At 43.9% G+C, this 14,789-nt stretch overlaps 1 protein-coding gene across 1 annotated transcript in view; it reads right to left on the minus strand.

Annotated features, from left to right (window-relative positions):
* Positions 1–12,546, minus strand: part of DRD4 (dopamine receptor D4) — a 286,588-nt gene extending 274,042 nt beyond the window's left edge. Inside the window, exon 1 of the mRNA XM_086957773.1 lies at positions 11,849–12,546. Coding sequence (XP_086813899.1) covers positions 11,849–12,091 — 243 coding nt within the window. The 5' untranslated portion in view covers positions 12,092–12,546. The remainder of the gene's footprint in view (positions 1–11,848) is intronic.
* Positions 12,547–14,789: the final 2,243 nt, after the last annotated feature.

The raw sequence follows: 14,789 nt of genomic DNA on the forward strand, positions 1-14,789 counted from the left end.
AGATTTTAGCAGAAGATATTACCAGAATCCAATTTGTAACGTTGAATCTGCTTTTGGGGTAGAATCTACCATCAAAGATTCAAGTCTCAACTAATTGTAGCACAGGTACTCAAAGAGAAACAATCCAAAGTATGGAGTCAGAGAGATACCATTTTGTTTTAATCAAGCCCAGAAAGGCCAACTACATGAACTAGATGGAAAGTAGCATCCTCAAAAGGACAAATATTGCCACAGAAATGTCACCAAATATCGAACAACTAAAATCGGATTCATCTTAGAGCAAACCAATCAAAGGAACTGCACACAAAATACTCCACCAGGCAGACACAAATAAGCAGACTGGAGCTGGACGACCTCCACTTTAACCTCCAGTAACATTACTCATCCCAAACACAAGATAACCACATTTTCTAGAAAACTACCCAGGCAAAAGTCAACTCCCATTATTATCATGAAACATGGCCAGCCTTTACAAACTCTCAGTCAGGCAATTTTCTGAAAACTTGGCAACTTATCTGTTTGCAAGAGACAAGGTGCACTAAGCTCTTAGTAATAAAGGGATTTTACTAAATTCATCAATCAGCCATCAAATCTAAAAATGTTGGTCGACCAGGGCTATCGATCCACTGAAATGAACTAAACGGCCACTCACATAAACCAACAAAATATCCCACTGCAAGAAATAACTCTCAAACTGATGCAAATTAGGATGAAAAATCAAGTTGATATATCATCAATGTATGGCTGAACATTCACAGGAGGGATTGTAGAGACAAAATAGTAAGCTTCTGTGAAACACTAGAAGGAATAATCTGCAGATATGCAAATAATGAGATTATATTGACAGTGTTGCTAAATATGAATTTACCTTGCAAAAACAAAAGACAATAGGAGTTTGGCAAAACAGGAACAGCTGGTTTCATTAAACGTTTTGGCCAGGCAACATCCACAGAAACTGGTCTGTGGACTGTCTCAAGATACATTTGTTCTGAGTGCCATTATATGCAGTCTTGGGAGCATCATAAAACAATCTAGATCTTATTTCAGAGTAAGGAATGCAGGCCTAGTCATGGGATATAAATCAGGCCTCCAGATAGTGAATGCAGGTGGGTCTCACCTTACTTGAACACAATGAGGGCCAGTGGGTGAAGTGTCCAGATGTCCAGTATGGGGGGAGCATGATCGCTGCCTGTACTGTGTGTACTGTGCTCTGATTGGCTGAGTGTTCCTAATTTCATGTGCATCTAACTTTATGGTGTTTTGGGAACGTGAGCACCCCTCCGGACATATGCGCTTTATTGGTACAAATGGCCTGGGACCATTGCGGTGTTGATGCCTATCTTTGGGGCTAATATGTGTTTTTCCTGTTCACTTTTTTGTCTGGCTAGTTACATGCCACTCCATTTGTGATCTGTCAATCAGTAGCCTCAGGCCTAGGCTACAGGGCCGGCCTGACCACGTATTTCTTAATCGAGGTTGATGGAGAGTTCATCTCGGAAGAGTTCGACAACAGTGACTTGATCTCGTATTTGAATATACATGTATCATTATGTAGATTGACATCAATATCAACAACAGCAGACTTCAACCTCATTACGTTTGGTACATAGTCAGATCATATGGATCTTAAACCCTCAAATTTAATAGATCCTCCTGGTAAAAAGGTGAATAGACTCCTCTCACTATACAATTTAACCTCTCCTCAATTAGCTCAAATCCACAGTCAATGAAATTATAATTTCCCTGTATGCTGGTGTTTCAACCACATTTTTACCAGTGAGTTGCTGAGTTAAGCTTATAATTACATTTACGTCATACAGTGGAAGGAAAGTGACCACCTTACACTGATAACTTCATAGTATCTGGAATTCTGAACCACAGAACGCTTCAAGATCATTGGATCCTCAGATGGCTCAGAATCAAGCTCACTTATAATGAGGTTCAAATAGAAGAAAGCCTCCATAAACCACTCTAAGGATCGTCAAAATGTTGAACTCAATACATACTTATTTGTAAATTTTAAGGAAGATAACCATTCCATATTAAATTTTCCAACAATAACAGCCTCAATACACAGTCAACTAAAAGGAAATACCCACTCAAATCAAACAAACCAAAGGAGAAATGAAGACCAATCCATAGTATGCACCTAAGGTCAGAAAATGTAAATCGGGCCACAGATATGCGCAATAAACCTACTAAAAAAGATACATCAAACAAGGGTAGGGAGACCAATCTGAAAAATCTAAGCAAGGCAAATCGCACAACTTTCTGGGGGAAAATATCAAATACCATGAGAAAAATGGTGGCTAGTTCACACATTGTTGGGGCACAATCATCAAGCCCCATTTTGGCAGCATGTAAACAAGCTAGACCAGTGGTTTTTAACCTGTGGTCTGGTGACCCCTGGGAGCCTTCAACACCTACTCAGGTTAGAAAATAATGTTAACAGATTAACAAACTGTATGTAAAAAGAGAAGCAAAATCTAAAATTTTAAAACGTTAAGCCTCAGCTGAATCTAGAAAAGTCCCAACCTTCCCATTATAATGAACATTTAGATTTTTTTATATTTGTTTGTGAATTAAATAATATATTTCATCACATGCGTTTTTGTTTGAGGAATACGTGTTTCTGTACTGTGTGTATAGTTTTGAGCTCCAAATCACCCAAAGTGCTTACCTTGGGGTTCCCAGCTTCGAGTAACAAACAACTCAGTGGGGGGGCATAATTCCAATAATGATACAATGGGGGTTCCTGGATTCAAGTAATAATAACGTGGGGGTCCACAGATGTGAAAATGTTAAGAACGACTGTGCTAGACAATAGGACATGTGAAAGTGGGCATGGTGCCCCACATGCAAAATGGTTAACACCCATACAAGCTCTCTATACCACATCAGATACAACCTCACGCTGCTCACAGTGGCATACAAAAACGCAATGAGACCTTCAGCAAATAAGGAATAGCGCCCTGTTTTAAAGTGCTGAGATACTCCACTATTTGGAGCATTTTTCGGAATGAGCGACCCGCTCTTCCACCTTTTCTAAGCACTTTTTTCACCTTTTTAATATTTTCACTTTCACGTCCCCAGGTTAGGGTGGACGATTAGAGAGTCCATACCGCCGGGGTTTAGTCCTGATGAATGCCTTGGTAAATTGAAACCACCCATATGACAGAAACATGTTGACTGACTTAAGTATTCTTTCTGAATTTAACCAATCCTTAAACCTTGGCAGCTAAATTCAGACACATAATACTCTTCACTTGTGTCTTAGGGATCACTCATTAAACTTTTTTCTTGATACCCTTTTAGGCACTTTTAATTTTAGTTACCCTCACAGCACGCCCTTTTCACACTACCAGCTCCGCAGTCTTTCTGGCGTCGCAGCACACCAAAGAGGCACTCGGCCTCTTTGGTGGGGCCCAGTGATGAAGCATGACACTGACTAGGTCGGTGTGTGAGGGCCTTCCTTTCCACTCAAAGTGAGTGTGTGATTCTTATCTATCTCGCTCCGTCTCTGTGGCTGTTCTGAGACCGATTTGACCTCTCTGTTTTTGTTTACTTGTTGTATTTTTTGAGCCAGAGATTTGTATACATTGTATGCGTTTAACAACATTTACTGTATTTTGAGGAGGGCTGTTGAGAGGAATATTATTTTAGTAATTCTCCCAACCAATTTCACTAGGGTAGAGCTATATGTAGCAACGGGTGCTCAGGTGTGTGACGGTAACTGGTAAGGTAGCTTAACAGGTCAATACCACTTGCTAGAGGTAAACTCATCTTCAAGAGATGCAGAATTGTTTATTACTACAGTGAGTTTCTTGGGAGCTTAAATGTCGCAAGTGTGAGCTTGCTGTCACTGGGCAGCTTTTTGACAGCTGGCACCATTTTGTCACTTTAAAACGACTTGCAGATTAAGTAAACTCAAGGCACAGCAATGTAATGTAACAACAGAAAGTAAGATAATGCAGCTAAGTATACCAAAGTGTGATAAGAGTGCAGTGTAATCTTCCACCGAATAATGTTACGTGCTATAACTTAAAGTACCATAATGGATCTTAGCACACCATGTTGTGGCATTGAGTAGCTAAACCCATAAACTCAGACAGTGTAGTTTAAACTCCATTGAAACAACATAACAAGTTATAAATTTGATGTACCATAATGTAAATTAAGGCAGTTTAGCATACTGTGATGTGACATAATGTAGGTTAATCTCTCATGAAATATTGTCACATGTTGTTACATGATGTGCCATAGTATTACGTTATTACATCTTTGCATACCAATCTTGAAAGTACAATAAAGTAGCGAAGCAAAACTAACAGAAAAAATATAGTGAAGAGGGGCCATATTAGTTGCAAGACTAGAAGTTTAAAAGTGAAATAAAGCTAATTTTATGACCTCTAACTATTGTCTGGGCTGGATAGCTTAGGCCCTCGCAATGCACTGCTTCTAACCTCACATATTACATCACTCGTGACATGGTCTGTGACATCATCAGCTCACGTAACTATAACAGCTAAATTTCACTGAATCTGTACGAGTGAAATCTGAGCCTAACTATAACGTCCCTGTAACCTTTGTTTTTTTAGTATATTTCCAAGGTTTTTTAAATTTAATTTCCTGACTAAAATATCTGTGAAACCTTTTCTTTTTCAGGGAATTTCTTAGGTTTTTTAAATTTTTATTTCCTAACTCTAATGGGGTGAAACCTTTGCTTTTTTCAGTGAATTTCTAAGGTTTTTTAATTTTATTTCCTAACTTTAACAGCTCTTAAACCTTTCGTTTTTTGTGTGAATTTCTAAGGTTTTTTAAATTGTATTTGCTAACTGTAACCTGTGACCTTTGAGAGTAGTTGTGTGAGTGGCTATATAGGTCAATTAGTGTGTGTGTGTGTCTATATTTCTCTGTGAGTGGCTGTGTGAGTAGTCGTATGGGTATGTAAGTGGTTTTGCCAGGGTGTGAGTTGTGTATGGATCAGTCAGTGGATGTTAGTGGCTGTATGGATCTGTGAGTGGATGGAAGAGTGGCAGAATTCTTGTGTGAGTGGGTGTGTAAGTGTCTGTGTGGGAGTGTCAGTAGCTGTGTGAGTGACTGTGCCAGAACTGAACCTTACCTGCCCCTTTATCCTACAAGAGAACACAGTTTTCAACAAAATGTCTACCTATCTGGAGTACTTTCTTTTGGTTAATTACTAAGAACTACCTCATTTGCGAAATGTCCAGTGCGTATTCTACATTACATCTGCGCAATGGACAATGAGCAAATGTAGCCAGTGACCTTGTGTGCGTTTCTGCAATGTAATTGTTCCTGGTGCATCTTTATCCATAAATATGTGATGATATGAATTCTCCTATAGAGAAGACAACTTGACTACAAAGAGGTAAATCTCCACCAAACAAGGATACTTTCTCTTAACTTTATGAAGAAAGGGCCTCTTTATTTGGCTAAGATGTCCTCATACGCCTCATATGCCAGGGCATCAAGAACGCGTGTCACCTGGTTTTCACCTGCTGTCTTGTGAGGCCACCCATCTCCTCTCTCATCGACCTCGAAGACTTCCTGGTTGTACGAGACAACTTGTCCATTACACTGGCCAGCTGAAAAATGAACTCTACGGTGCGGAACAGTGGAACATGCTTATAGACCTGGGGTGTCATTGCCGTTCCAGGCTCTGACTTTCGTGAATATCCGTTTTACCCGAGGCCTGTAGACCCACGGGACTGTGACAACAGTATCATTTCATTTAGCCTTGATGAAGTCACTTGTGTGACGAAACATGTGTCGGCTGTATTCTGGACTACAGGTTGTATTTTGGACTTCAATACAAGTTTCAACAACAAATATATGACTCCTGTTCTCTGATTTTGGGGCTTGAACAATATGGTATATGGTGACTCTACCATTGATTTACTTTATGTAGAGTGCTGTAGTACATTCGTTTCTCATGTTTACGGAGGTGTTTCACCTGTGTATTTGATGCATATTGGGTAGTTTGATGCATCTGTACCTCTTAGCATCACAATCAGACCACTCTGTGTAAATCCCAGATAAATACATTGGCACATACCAAAGAGTAGTGCGACCTAAGAAAACCATCACTACCCACTCAAAGTTTTGTAAGGCATAAAAATATATATACTACTGCAGATTTCTCTGCCATGGGTGAGGAGAAATCTGCAGCAGGAAATCCCACTCAAGGGAGGGGAAGTGGGGATTCCAAGCATTGTTTGCCTTGAAAGTTTCATAATGCCCACAGACATAAATATTTGTGGGCATTCGCAAAACACCATTACGTCCCTTTATCACCCTGAAAATGGTCAGAGGCTTGGAAATCTCGTCTCATTGTGGTAAGGATCTTCCAGACTTCTGGAGATGTATGGCAGGGCTTTCTCTACAAAAGGTAGTTTCCTCGTGGAGTACAAAAAAAACACATTTGCAATGGCAGCTTCATTCTCCCTGTGTGGATTTCTGCACTATATAGAGTCTGCACTGTGAGATTTGAATCCCTCTGCAATAGTCACATGATATTTCCAGAAGTACACCTGGAACCCTTCGACTGGTGTAGGCTTCCATGTGCTATTCTAGGAAAATCTGTGAGTTCCAAAAAGTAGAATTCTAAATCGCAGCCCATACTTTACGAATAAGACCCCCCACAGTCATTAGTTAGGTTTTGAAATGCTCCCTCCCCCAGCGGTTGCTAAGGAGACTAAACCATTGCAGCTGTAGTGGGTGCAGTTACACCCTTGCTGTTGTAGTGGGTGCAGGTATGACTCATCCATTGACAGAAATGGATATGCACAAAGCATGTGCAAGGGAAAAGCATAGAAAAATTATGGGACACCCCTCTCAAAATCTTGGCATGCTATCTAACACACGGTAGTGTCACTTATTTTAAAGCAAACTAAATTAACATGGTACTATAACAATGCTAGACAAATAAACAGATATAACAAAATAATAGAATGTAAACAGAACAAAGTGACATAGCCTGATGAGAAGGTGTTGTGGCAACATGAATGCTTTTTTAGATCTTGGACAACTTGATTGGTGTAGGCTAAAAAAGATGCTCTTGGTGCAGACCAAAGAGTATCACTGACGATGCTGACTTAGTTTTTGCAGGTGAGTGAAATGGATATTACACGTGCTTGGTTAGTCCCACCGAAGGAGAAACAACAATGAAAATGTGGGCGATGCTGCTACCTTCCTGCCTAAAATATACACAATGCTTGCAATCTTACAGTAATCTGTCCTGCAGCGGGTGCAGGCCCAAATCCTCTGCCCTGACTGCCCTGCTGCCAGCTACTTTCTGCCCAGGGGGCTTTCCTGTGCTCCTTGGAGCTCAAGCATTGTGACATGAAGGAGACCCCCTTGCTTAGCTTCATGCTGTGTGTGTGATCAAACCTTCAAGTTAAAGGTTGGCACGCTGCCTTTGTCCCCAGACATGGCTGCTTCTAACCCTCTATTTCTGTAATGTCCCTCATTTTATGGTCCTTTCCATCCCCATTTGGCATACTGTTACTCTTTCACTTGGAAGTGCATTTTGATGGTTTGGGATAGAAGTCTTCAGGCAGCTCAGCCCCATGGCACATGTCTAATCCAAAGACTCTATGAAGCGGCAATAAAGAGAAGTGCCCTTGACTGGATAATTTTTTTTAAAACAAAAGAAGACGGCCAGGAACAAAATATTGTCTGACAAAATGTGAAGTAATAGCACCTCTAAGGTTTGTTAATAAAACCCTCACACACCAACCTGGTTGGTGTCATGCTTCATCATCGGGTTCCAGCCAGGCGGTCGAATGCCACCTGGCTGTCCTTCAACACCTGAATTACAGTGGAGCAGGTTTTTTGAGGTGATGTGATGATTGACTAAGTGTGTGAGTTTATCTTTAAAAATACCTCCAGAATACTGCCAGTTGATTTATTCTTTGAGTTCTGGGGTATGATTAAAATTAGTAGAGAGTGGATGAGTTCTTACAGTCACTATGTGTAGCTGTATGTATCATCAGGTGGTCGACATGTTTCAGCCCTTGGAAAAAATATATCGGGCTTTCTTCAGGACCTCTCAAAATGTGTGTGATAAAGTGAAAATAAAGTGAGTGATAAAAAATTACCACGTATATTGCACTCTTATATTCACACTAAGGAATGTGTGTCATGCAGAGAGGACCGCCCGTTTTGTTGTCCTCTCAAAAAATGTAAGATACTTTTATCCAGAATTAGGGTTTCTAATCTTTGTCCCAGGTTGCGGGGGTACTTAGTGTTGCCTCTCTCAGATTAATATTTGGTAGAGCTGTAGCATCCGCCGTATCACCTAATACGCGTGTCCCCGGAGCAAAGGCTGGTTAACACACATTCCTTAGCGTGAATGTAAAAATGCAATACATGTGGTAATTTTTTATCACTCACTTTATTTTCACTTTATCACACACATTTTGAAAGGTCCTTAAGAAAGCCTGATATATTTTTTCCAAGGGCTGAAACATGTTGACCACCTGATGATACATACAGCTACACATAGTGACTGTAAGAACTCATCCACTCTCCATTAATTTTAATCATACCCCAGAACTCCAAGAATAAATCAACTGGCAGTATTCTGGAGGTATGTTTAAAGATAAACTCACACACTTAGTCACACATCACATCACCTCAAAAAACCCGCTCCACTGTAATTCAGGTGTTGAAGCACAGCCAGGTGGCATTCGGCCGCCTGGCTGGAATCCAATGATGAAGCATGACACCAACCAGGTTGGTGTGTGAGGGTTTTCTTAACAAACCTTAGAGGTGCTATTACTTCACATTTTGTCAGACAATATTTTGTTCCTGGCCGTCTTCTTTTGTTTTTCAATATATTAGCTGGGACACAGACGGCTGTCTTGTAGTCCTGCCTCTCCTAATTGTTTTTCAAATCCTTGACTGGATAATATCATGCCTTCAAACAGAACAAATGTCATCCATTCGCCACTTATCTCATCCAAACCATATTTCACAAAAGCAGGGGTCCCTCGAGGCTCTATCATCTCACCCATGCTTTTCAACATCTACATGAAATCATTACCGTTGATAATCAATGAATTTCAGCTCACGTGCTATAACTATGCAGCTGACACACAACACTCTTTAAACTGGAAAGCCCCAAAGACATTGGAAACTCTCAACATATTTAGTTGCCGCAGAGCAGTTGATTAGTGATGGCATGGAGCCATCTCAAATTGAATCCCTCCAAAATGGAAATATTCATATGTGCCAATTGGAAAAATGATGGCCCACTCTGCACCTGGCCTGATGATCTGGGACCACCTCATGAAATATCTAAGTAAGTAAGAAATGTTGGAATGACCTTGGACTTCAAGTTATCAAGGAATGCCCAAGTGGACAAATTAGCAAGATCAAGCTTCATTACTTTCAAAACTCTGTGATGCTTCTTCCCCCACCTGGGATTTCCACACAAGTCCCAAGCCACTATCTGAACGGGATTACCCCAATGGCCTCTACCACGGATCATCTTTGTCAACCATGAAAAGAGTACAGCGGATTCAGAACTCTGCTGTCAGACTACTAAAGCCCACATCTCCCCTGCCTTTATCACCCTACATTGGTTGCCAGTTGCCAGAAGGTCCCCCTTCAAGTTGCTTTGTATCACCCACAAAGCGATACATGGAATAGGACCACTTTTCATCAGGAATAAAATCACCAAATACATTCAACAAAGGAACCTCCTCTCCATATTGGTACCTCTCCTCAAAATCCCACCATACAAGAAAAAAAGATATGCGGCACATCTTTCTCTGTTCCAGCAGCCGAACTATTGGATTTATTACCCCCAAACATAGGATCCACAGATAACTATCTTGTCTTCAGAAGACTACTCAAGAATTGGCTCTTTCCTACATAACTAAAATTCTCAAATGCAAATGTACAGCGTATTCCTGTGGATATAAACATTTAAGTTGAGTCTATATAGGTATCTAGATATGTGTATTTCTTGATAAAACATATGTATAATAATATGTACTTATATATCTATATACTTCTTACTTTACTCCTACTGCAAAAAAAATGGTGACTCGCTCCAATGCACTACCCTATATTTCACCCTAAACCTCTCTTTATATATCCTCCACCTCCACTCTCTGATGCATTCCAAACATCATTCAACTACTATGATTCTCCAAAATAACCATTTCTAGACTCGTCCCTCCTCTATCCCTCTTTGGATCACTCCAAACCTCACTTTAATACTATGATCTCCCAAACAACCCTTCTAAATTCTTACCTCACCTATCTCTCCTTTGACTCATTCGAAAACTCATTTTACTACTCTGATCTCTTAAATAACACTTTCTAGACTCTTCCGTCTTCTATCCCCCCATTATCTTTTTCAATCCAAATAACAGACTCACATGTCCACTACTCAATTTAATTCACTTTTCACTTTATGAATCCACCACTAAACCTTTTTGGATTCCAGAGAAGCGTGCTACTCTCTGAAAAGCACGTCAACGCCTTGTTAGGGGTAGTAAGCGCAATGTAAATATAATCACAATACACTACAATGTCTATAGTACCGGCGTAATCTCAAGTGGCTCCAAGCCAGCACAGCCTCCTACCTTTGTATCTTCCTGCCTACTCCCCTGCCTGCATGTTCCTGATTAACTTTCCAAGCATCCATCATCTGTGATCATCCACATATGTCGAATGCAAACATTCATCTATTCACCACGTATTGATCAATTCATCTAAATGTCCAACAAACCATAAATAATTTGCCATCCGTCCACCAGTACATCCATCTTTTTTCCAAAACAATCCATTCATTCATCTATCGCCACAACCATCCATCCATTCCTCTGCCATCCATATGTCTATCTTTATTTGCCAATCTGCAACAGTGGGGTTCAAATTGTGCGTCCGTAGGTGCCGGATCCATTCGAGAGTTCCAGAATAACCACTGCCTATGGATCCCATTCAGAGACACTTTGTGCATATTTATATTGTGTGGGTATCTTGCTATTCTGGCACAGATCCAGAGGTCCGAATCTCTGATAAATAGCCCAGATTAACAGTAACTATTTATTGCATGCCTGCTCAGTTCGGTTAGTTACGTAGTCTTTGAGCTCCAGAGTCCAGACCCCTAGTGACCCGCTGAGCTCAGAAATATAAGGAAAGAACGCTGGAAGGACATTGAAGCATGTCAGGGTTGAGACTTCGTTCACGGTTTTTGAGTGTTTTTTTTTTTTTTTTAAATGACAAGCTCCAGGGGTCGTCATTGTCTTAGATAATACTCTTAATGCACAAGGTGACTCTTTAAGAGATTCGGGAAGGCTCCAGGGCGCTATAGGAGTTTCGTAAATGCCATTCATATTATTATAAATCATAGGCTCAGAGCTGAATATTGTTATCTTGGCTCTACCAGACCACGCGCAAACCACCGAAGCTGCTTCACTCCCGTATCATGCTGTTAAAAGTGAGTGGCAGAACTTTGAAGCGCCCTCGGGACGATGTAAGCGCTACAGAACTAACTTACACCTTGATATTCCACTTGGTATGGTATTTGCTGCATAAACCAGACTGGACTCACGCTCCCTGTCCCGCATAGAGCGCTCTGTTTGCGTAGCCCACGCGTCCACGCTGGGAAAAGCGCCTGACCGTGCTTTGGACCAGCCTAGTAGCCAATAGCACTATACAAATAGCTAGTAACTGTAGCATAGCTCTACTAAACAATCATATTCTTTTTCTCGAGCATAATTTGCAAGAGGGGGTGATTCTGTGCCCCTGCCCTGGTGGCCTGAGCATGGGCGCCTAAGGGACGCATGGTCGCCGGGCAGTGTGCACTCACCTCCGTGTACACGTAGAGCGGCAGCACCAGCACGGCCAGCAGCAGGTCGGCCACCGCCAGGCTCACGATGAAGTAGTTGGTGGTGGTCTTCAGCGCGCGCTCGCTGAAGACGCTAAGGCACACCAGCACGTTCCCGCAGATGATGAAGAGGATCAGCAGCACCCCCAAGAACAAGGCGGCGAAGTTGTACTCCGGCTCCGCGGGCGCCGTGGAAGTTTCGTTGGCGGTGGAGTTCATGAGCATGGCTGTCCCGCGCGGCTCCCCCGCCTCCAGTCACCTCCGCCGACCGTGAACCCCGCTCCGTCCCTTCCCTGCTCCCCTCTCCGGGGCAGAAGAGCAGGGTCTGGCTGCGGGAGTCATCGACGCCGGGCGCTCACCCCTCGTGAGTGACCAGGACTCACTGGGACCCGGGAGAGCTGAGCGTGCAGCACCGCGGACAGCGGCGCGCCTTCAGCCCATGCTCCGCTCCAGCAGGGGGCGCTCTGTGCCCTGAGTCCAGGGGTCTCACGCCGACGGACAGAAGAGTCCCGACTGGCCGCACGGGATAGCTTCCTTATGGCAGCGGGGCAGGTCCTTCAGGAATGGGTGCAGAGGAGCAGGGGCAGCGATCTCCCAGAAGGGGTACAGAGTGCAAGGGCAATGTCTTTCAGGAAAGGGTTCAGCGGTAACGGGGCAGCGTCCTTCAGGAAGAACAGCGGTGTAAGTGCAGAATGAGAAAGTGCAGCCTGCCTGCAGTAGAAAAGAGAGCCGAGGCTCGAGGAAAATATGAGACGTTCACAGGATCACACGTGGCCAAGTAGAGAAGTCCTCTGAGCCCGCAGAAAACAAGTTATGGGTTATAGCTCCTCTCCTCCCCGCGCAGGAGCGGGGGGGCTGCACGTGCCTGCGTTCTCTCCAAGTGAAGAATAGAGGCAGCTCACATACAGCCTCTGCAAGTTGGCTTCCACCTCCTCACTCTCCGCTTCTCCCGCCTCTAAACGCGGCGCATGATTCAGATTAGGATCCGGTGCGCGCCAGCACAGTCACAGTGGAGAGGGCCGGGGCTGAGAGACACAGTCCCGGGTCCTTCCTCACTCCTGTGGAGCGCGCGGAACGGGCCGGGCCCCCCTCCGTCCTACCAATGGTCTGGCCACAGGAGATTCTGCCCCGCCTAATCTCCAAGTGGGTCACACCCGGATCAAGGAGGGCGATTACGGGAGAAGCGGGCTTGTCCTCATGCCATCTTTAAGACATCCAATCGGGGGAAGTCGTTTAATAAATAAAGGTTAAAAACAAGCCTGCCTGGTCACTTCGCTGCCTTGCAAGTCAAGAAGAGTGCAGGCTGAGTGTGTGCGTGGGCAGAAGGTATGTGTATCTTGCAGCCAAACACATCGCTTTCTAAAATACCTGTTCTCCCCGTTCCCCTCAACTGAGCTATTTCAGCTGCGACCTTCCACAAAGGCGTGTTCGTCCAACCTTCGTACAGCTCCATAGATGGGTATATAAAGCTGGTCTTTCGTGACTCAAAAACGTCTTCTTGGTCTTTTTTCTTTTAACTAAGTTCATATCCTGCGCTGGAGTGCATACAAGGTGCTGACTGTCCCAGCTCGCAAACTCTGGGGTGCCGGCATGTCAGAACCCCGGACTCATAAGTGCTGTCAATACATGGCTTCGTCCTCTGGTACATACAAAACGGTCACCTGCCTATATAGGGCAATTAGTGAAGGTATGCTACAGCCCTTTGAAACCTCGAGGACACGTCGGGAGGTGGAAATGGGGGTTCCCATACCCGAGGGTGAGTTGGCGACCTTACTGAAGAGAGTACCCAGGGTATCCAGGCGTGCCTCATTCAAATTAAGCAACTTTTATATCTACACAGGGCGTACCTCACCCCAGAGAGAATAAATGGGTACTTCAAAACGGGCGGAGCAGCATGGCCGAGAAGTGGGCGGGTGGGTGTGGGGCTCCTGCACGTGTTGTGGAGCTGCCCATCAGTCACAGCCTATTGGGAAGAGATAATGACTATAATTGCTGACATCACCACAAGGAAGGTTCTCCGTTCCCCTAGATATTGCTTATTGAGCTGGTTTCCACATACCACCAAGATCAGGGTCACAAGCAGATTTCAGGACTTAGGGGCAGATTTACAAGCCCCCTGTGCCTCTTTTACGCCGCAGTTGCGTCACTTTTGTGATGCAGCAGTGGCGCAAAAGATGCACCATGGTGCGGGGTATTTGCAATGTGACGCGTCTCCCAGATGCGTCACGTTGTAAAGCACTGCGCCAGAAGGAGGCGTTCCATCGCAGGGGGGGCATTCCGGCGCAGGAATGCCTCTCAAAAGTGGCTTCACTCAGTCACTTTTGGGCCCATGCGGCATCAAAACCCTGCGCCTGCTTGAAGCAGGCGTCAGGATTGACACAGCATTGTGGAGATAGGGCCCCCCAAAGCATTGCTGGAGCTGCGTTGCGCTTGCATCCCTACTCCAGCAATGCGCCACTTATACGGCACAGATGCGTCACGCATCTGTGCCGTTTTTGCTCCATGGTGCGCCGCATTGTAAATGCGGCGCATCCAGTGTGGCGGAGCTGTGGCGCACAATAACTGGTGCATCCTTGCTGATATGCAGGGATGCGCCAGTTATTGTAAATCTGCCCCTAAGCTTTAATTTTAGCAAAGAGGGAAGTCACAAGACATTAGAAGGCTCATGAGCGACCCGTGCTACAACTTGAAGCAGAGAACTCAAGAGGTGAGCGGGATATGAGAGTGATGTGCTGCTAAGGAAATGTATGCGGGGACATGGCTTACTGGACATGGCCCAGACCTGGGAGGTGATAGTGGAATGGCTAAGGGACCCTGATTTCTTTTGGGCACGACTCGGGGAGGGAGGGTGGGGAGTTCTGGGGGTTCTGGTTGGGATAATACAAAACACGGCAGATGGACTTGAATTCATGTACTTTATATG

Source organism: Lissotriton vulgaris, chromosome 2_1, assembly GCF_964263255.1.
Source record: "Lissotriton vulgaris chromosome 2_1, aLisVul1.2, whole genome shotgun sequence".
Taxonomy (NCBI): Eukaryota; Metazoa; Chordata; class Amphibia; order Caudata; family Salamandridae; genus Lissotriton; species Lissotriton vulgaris.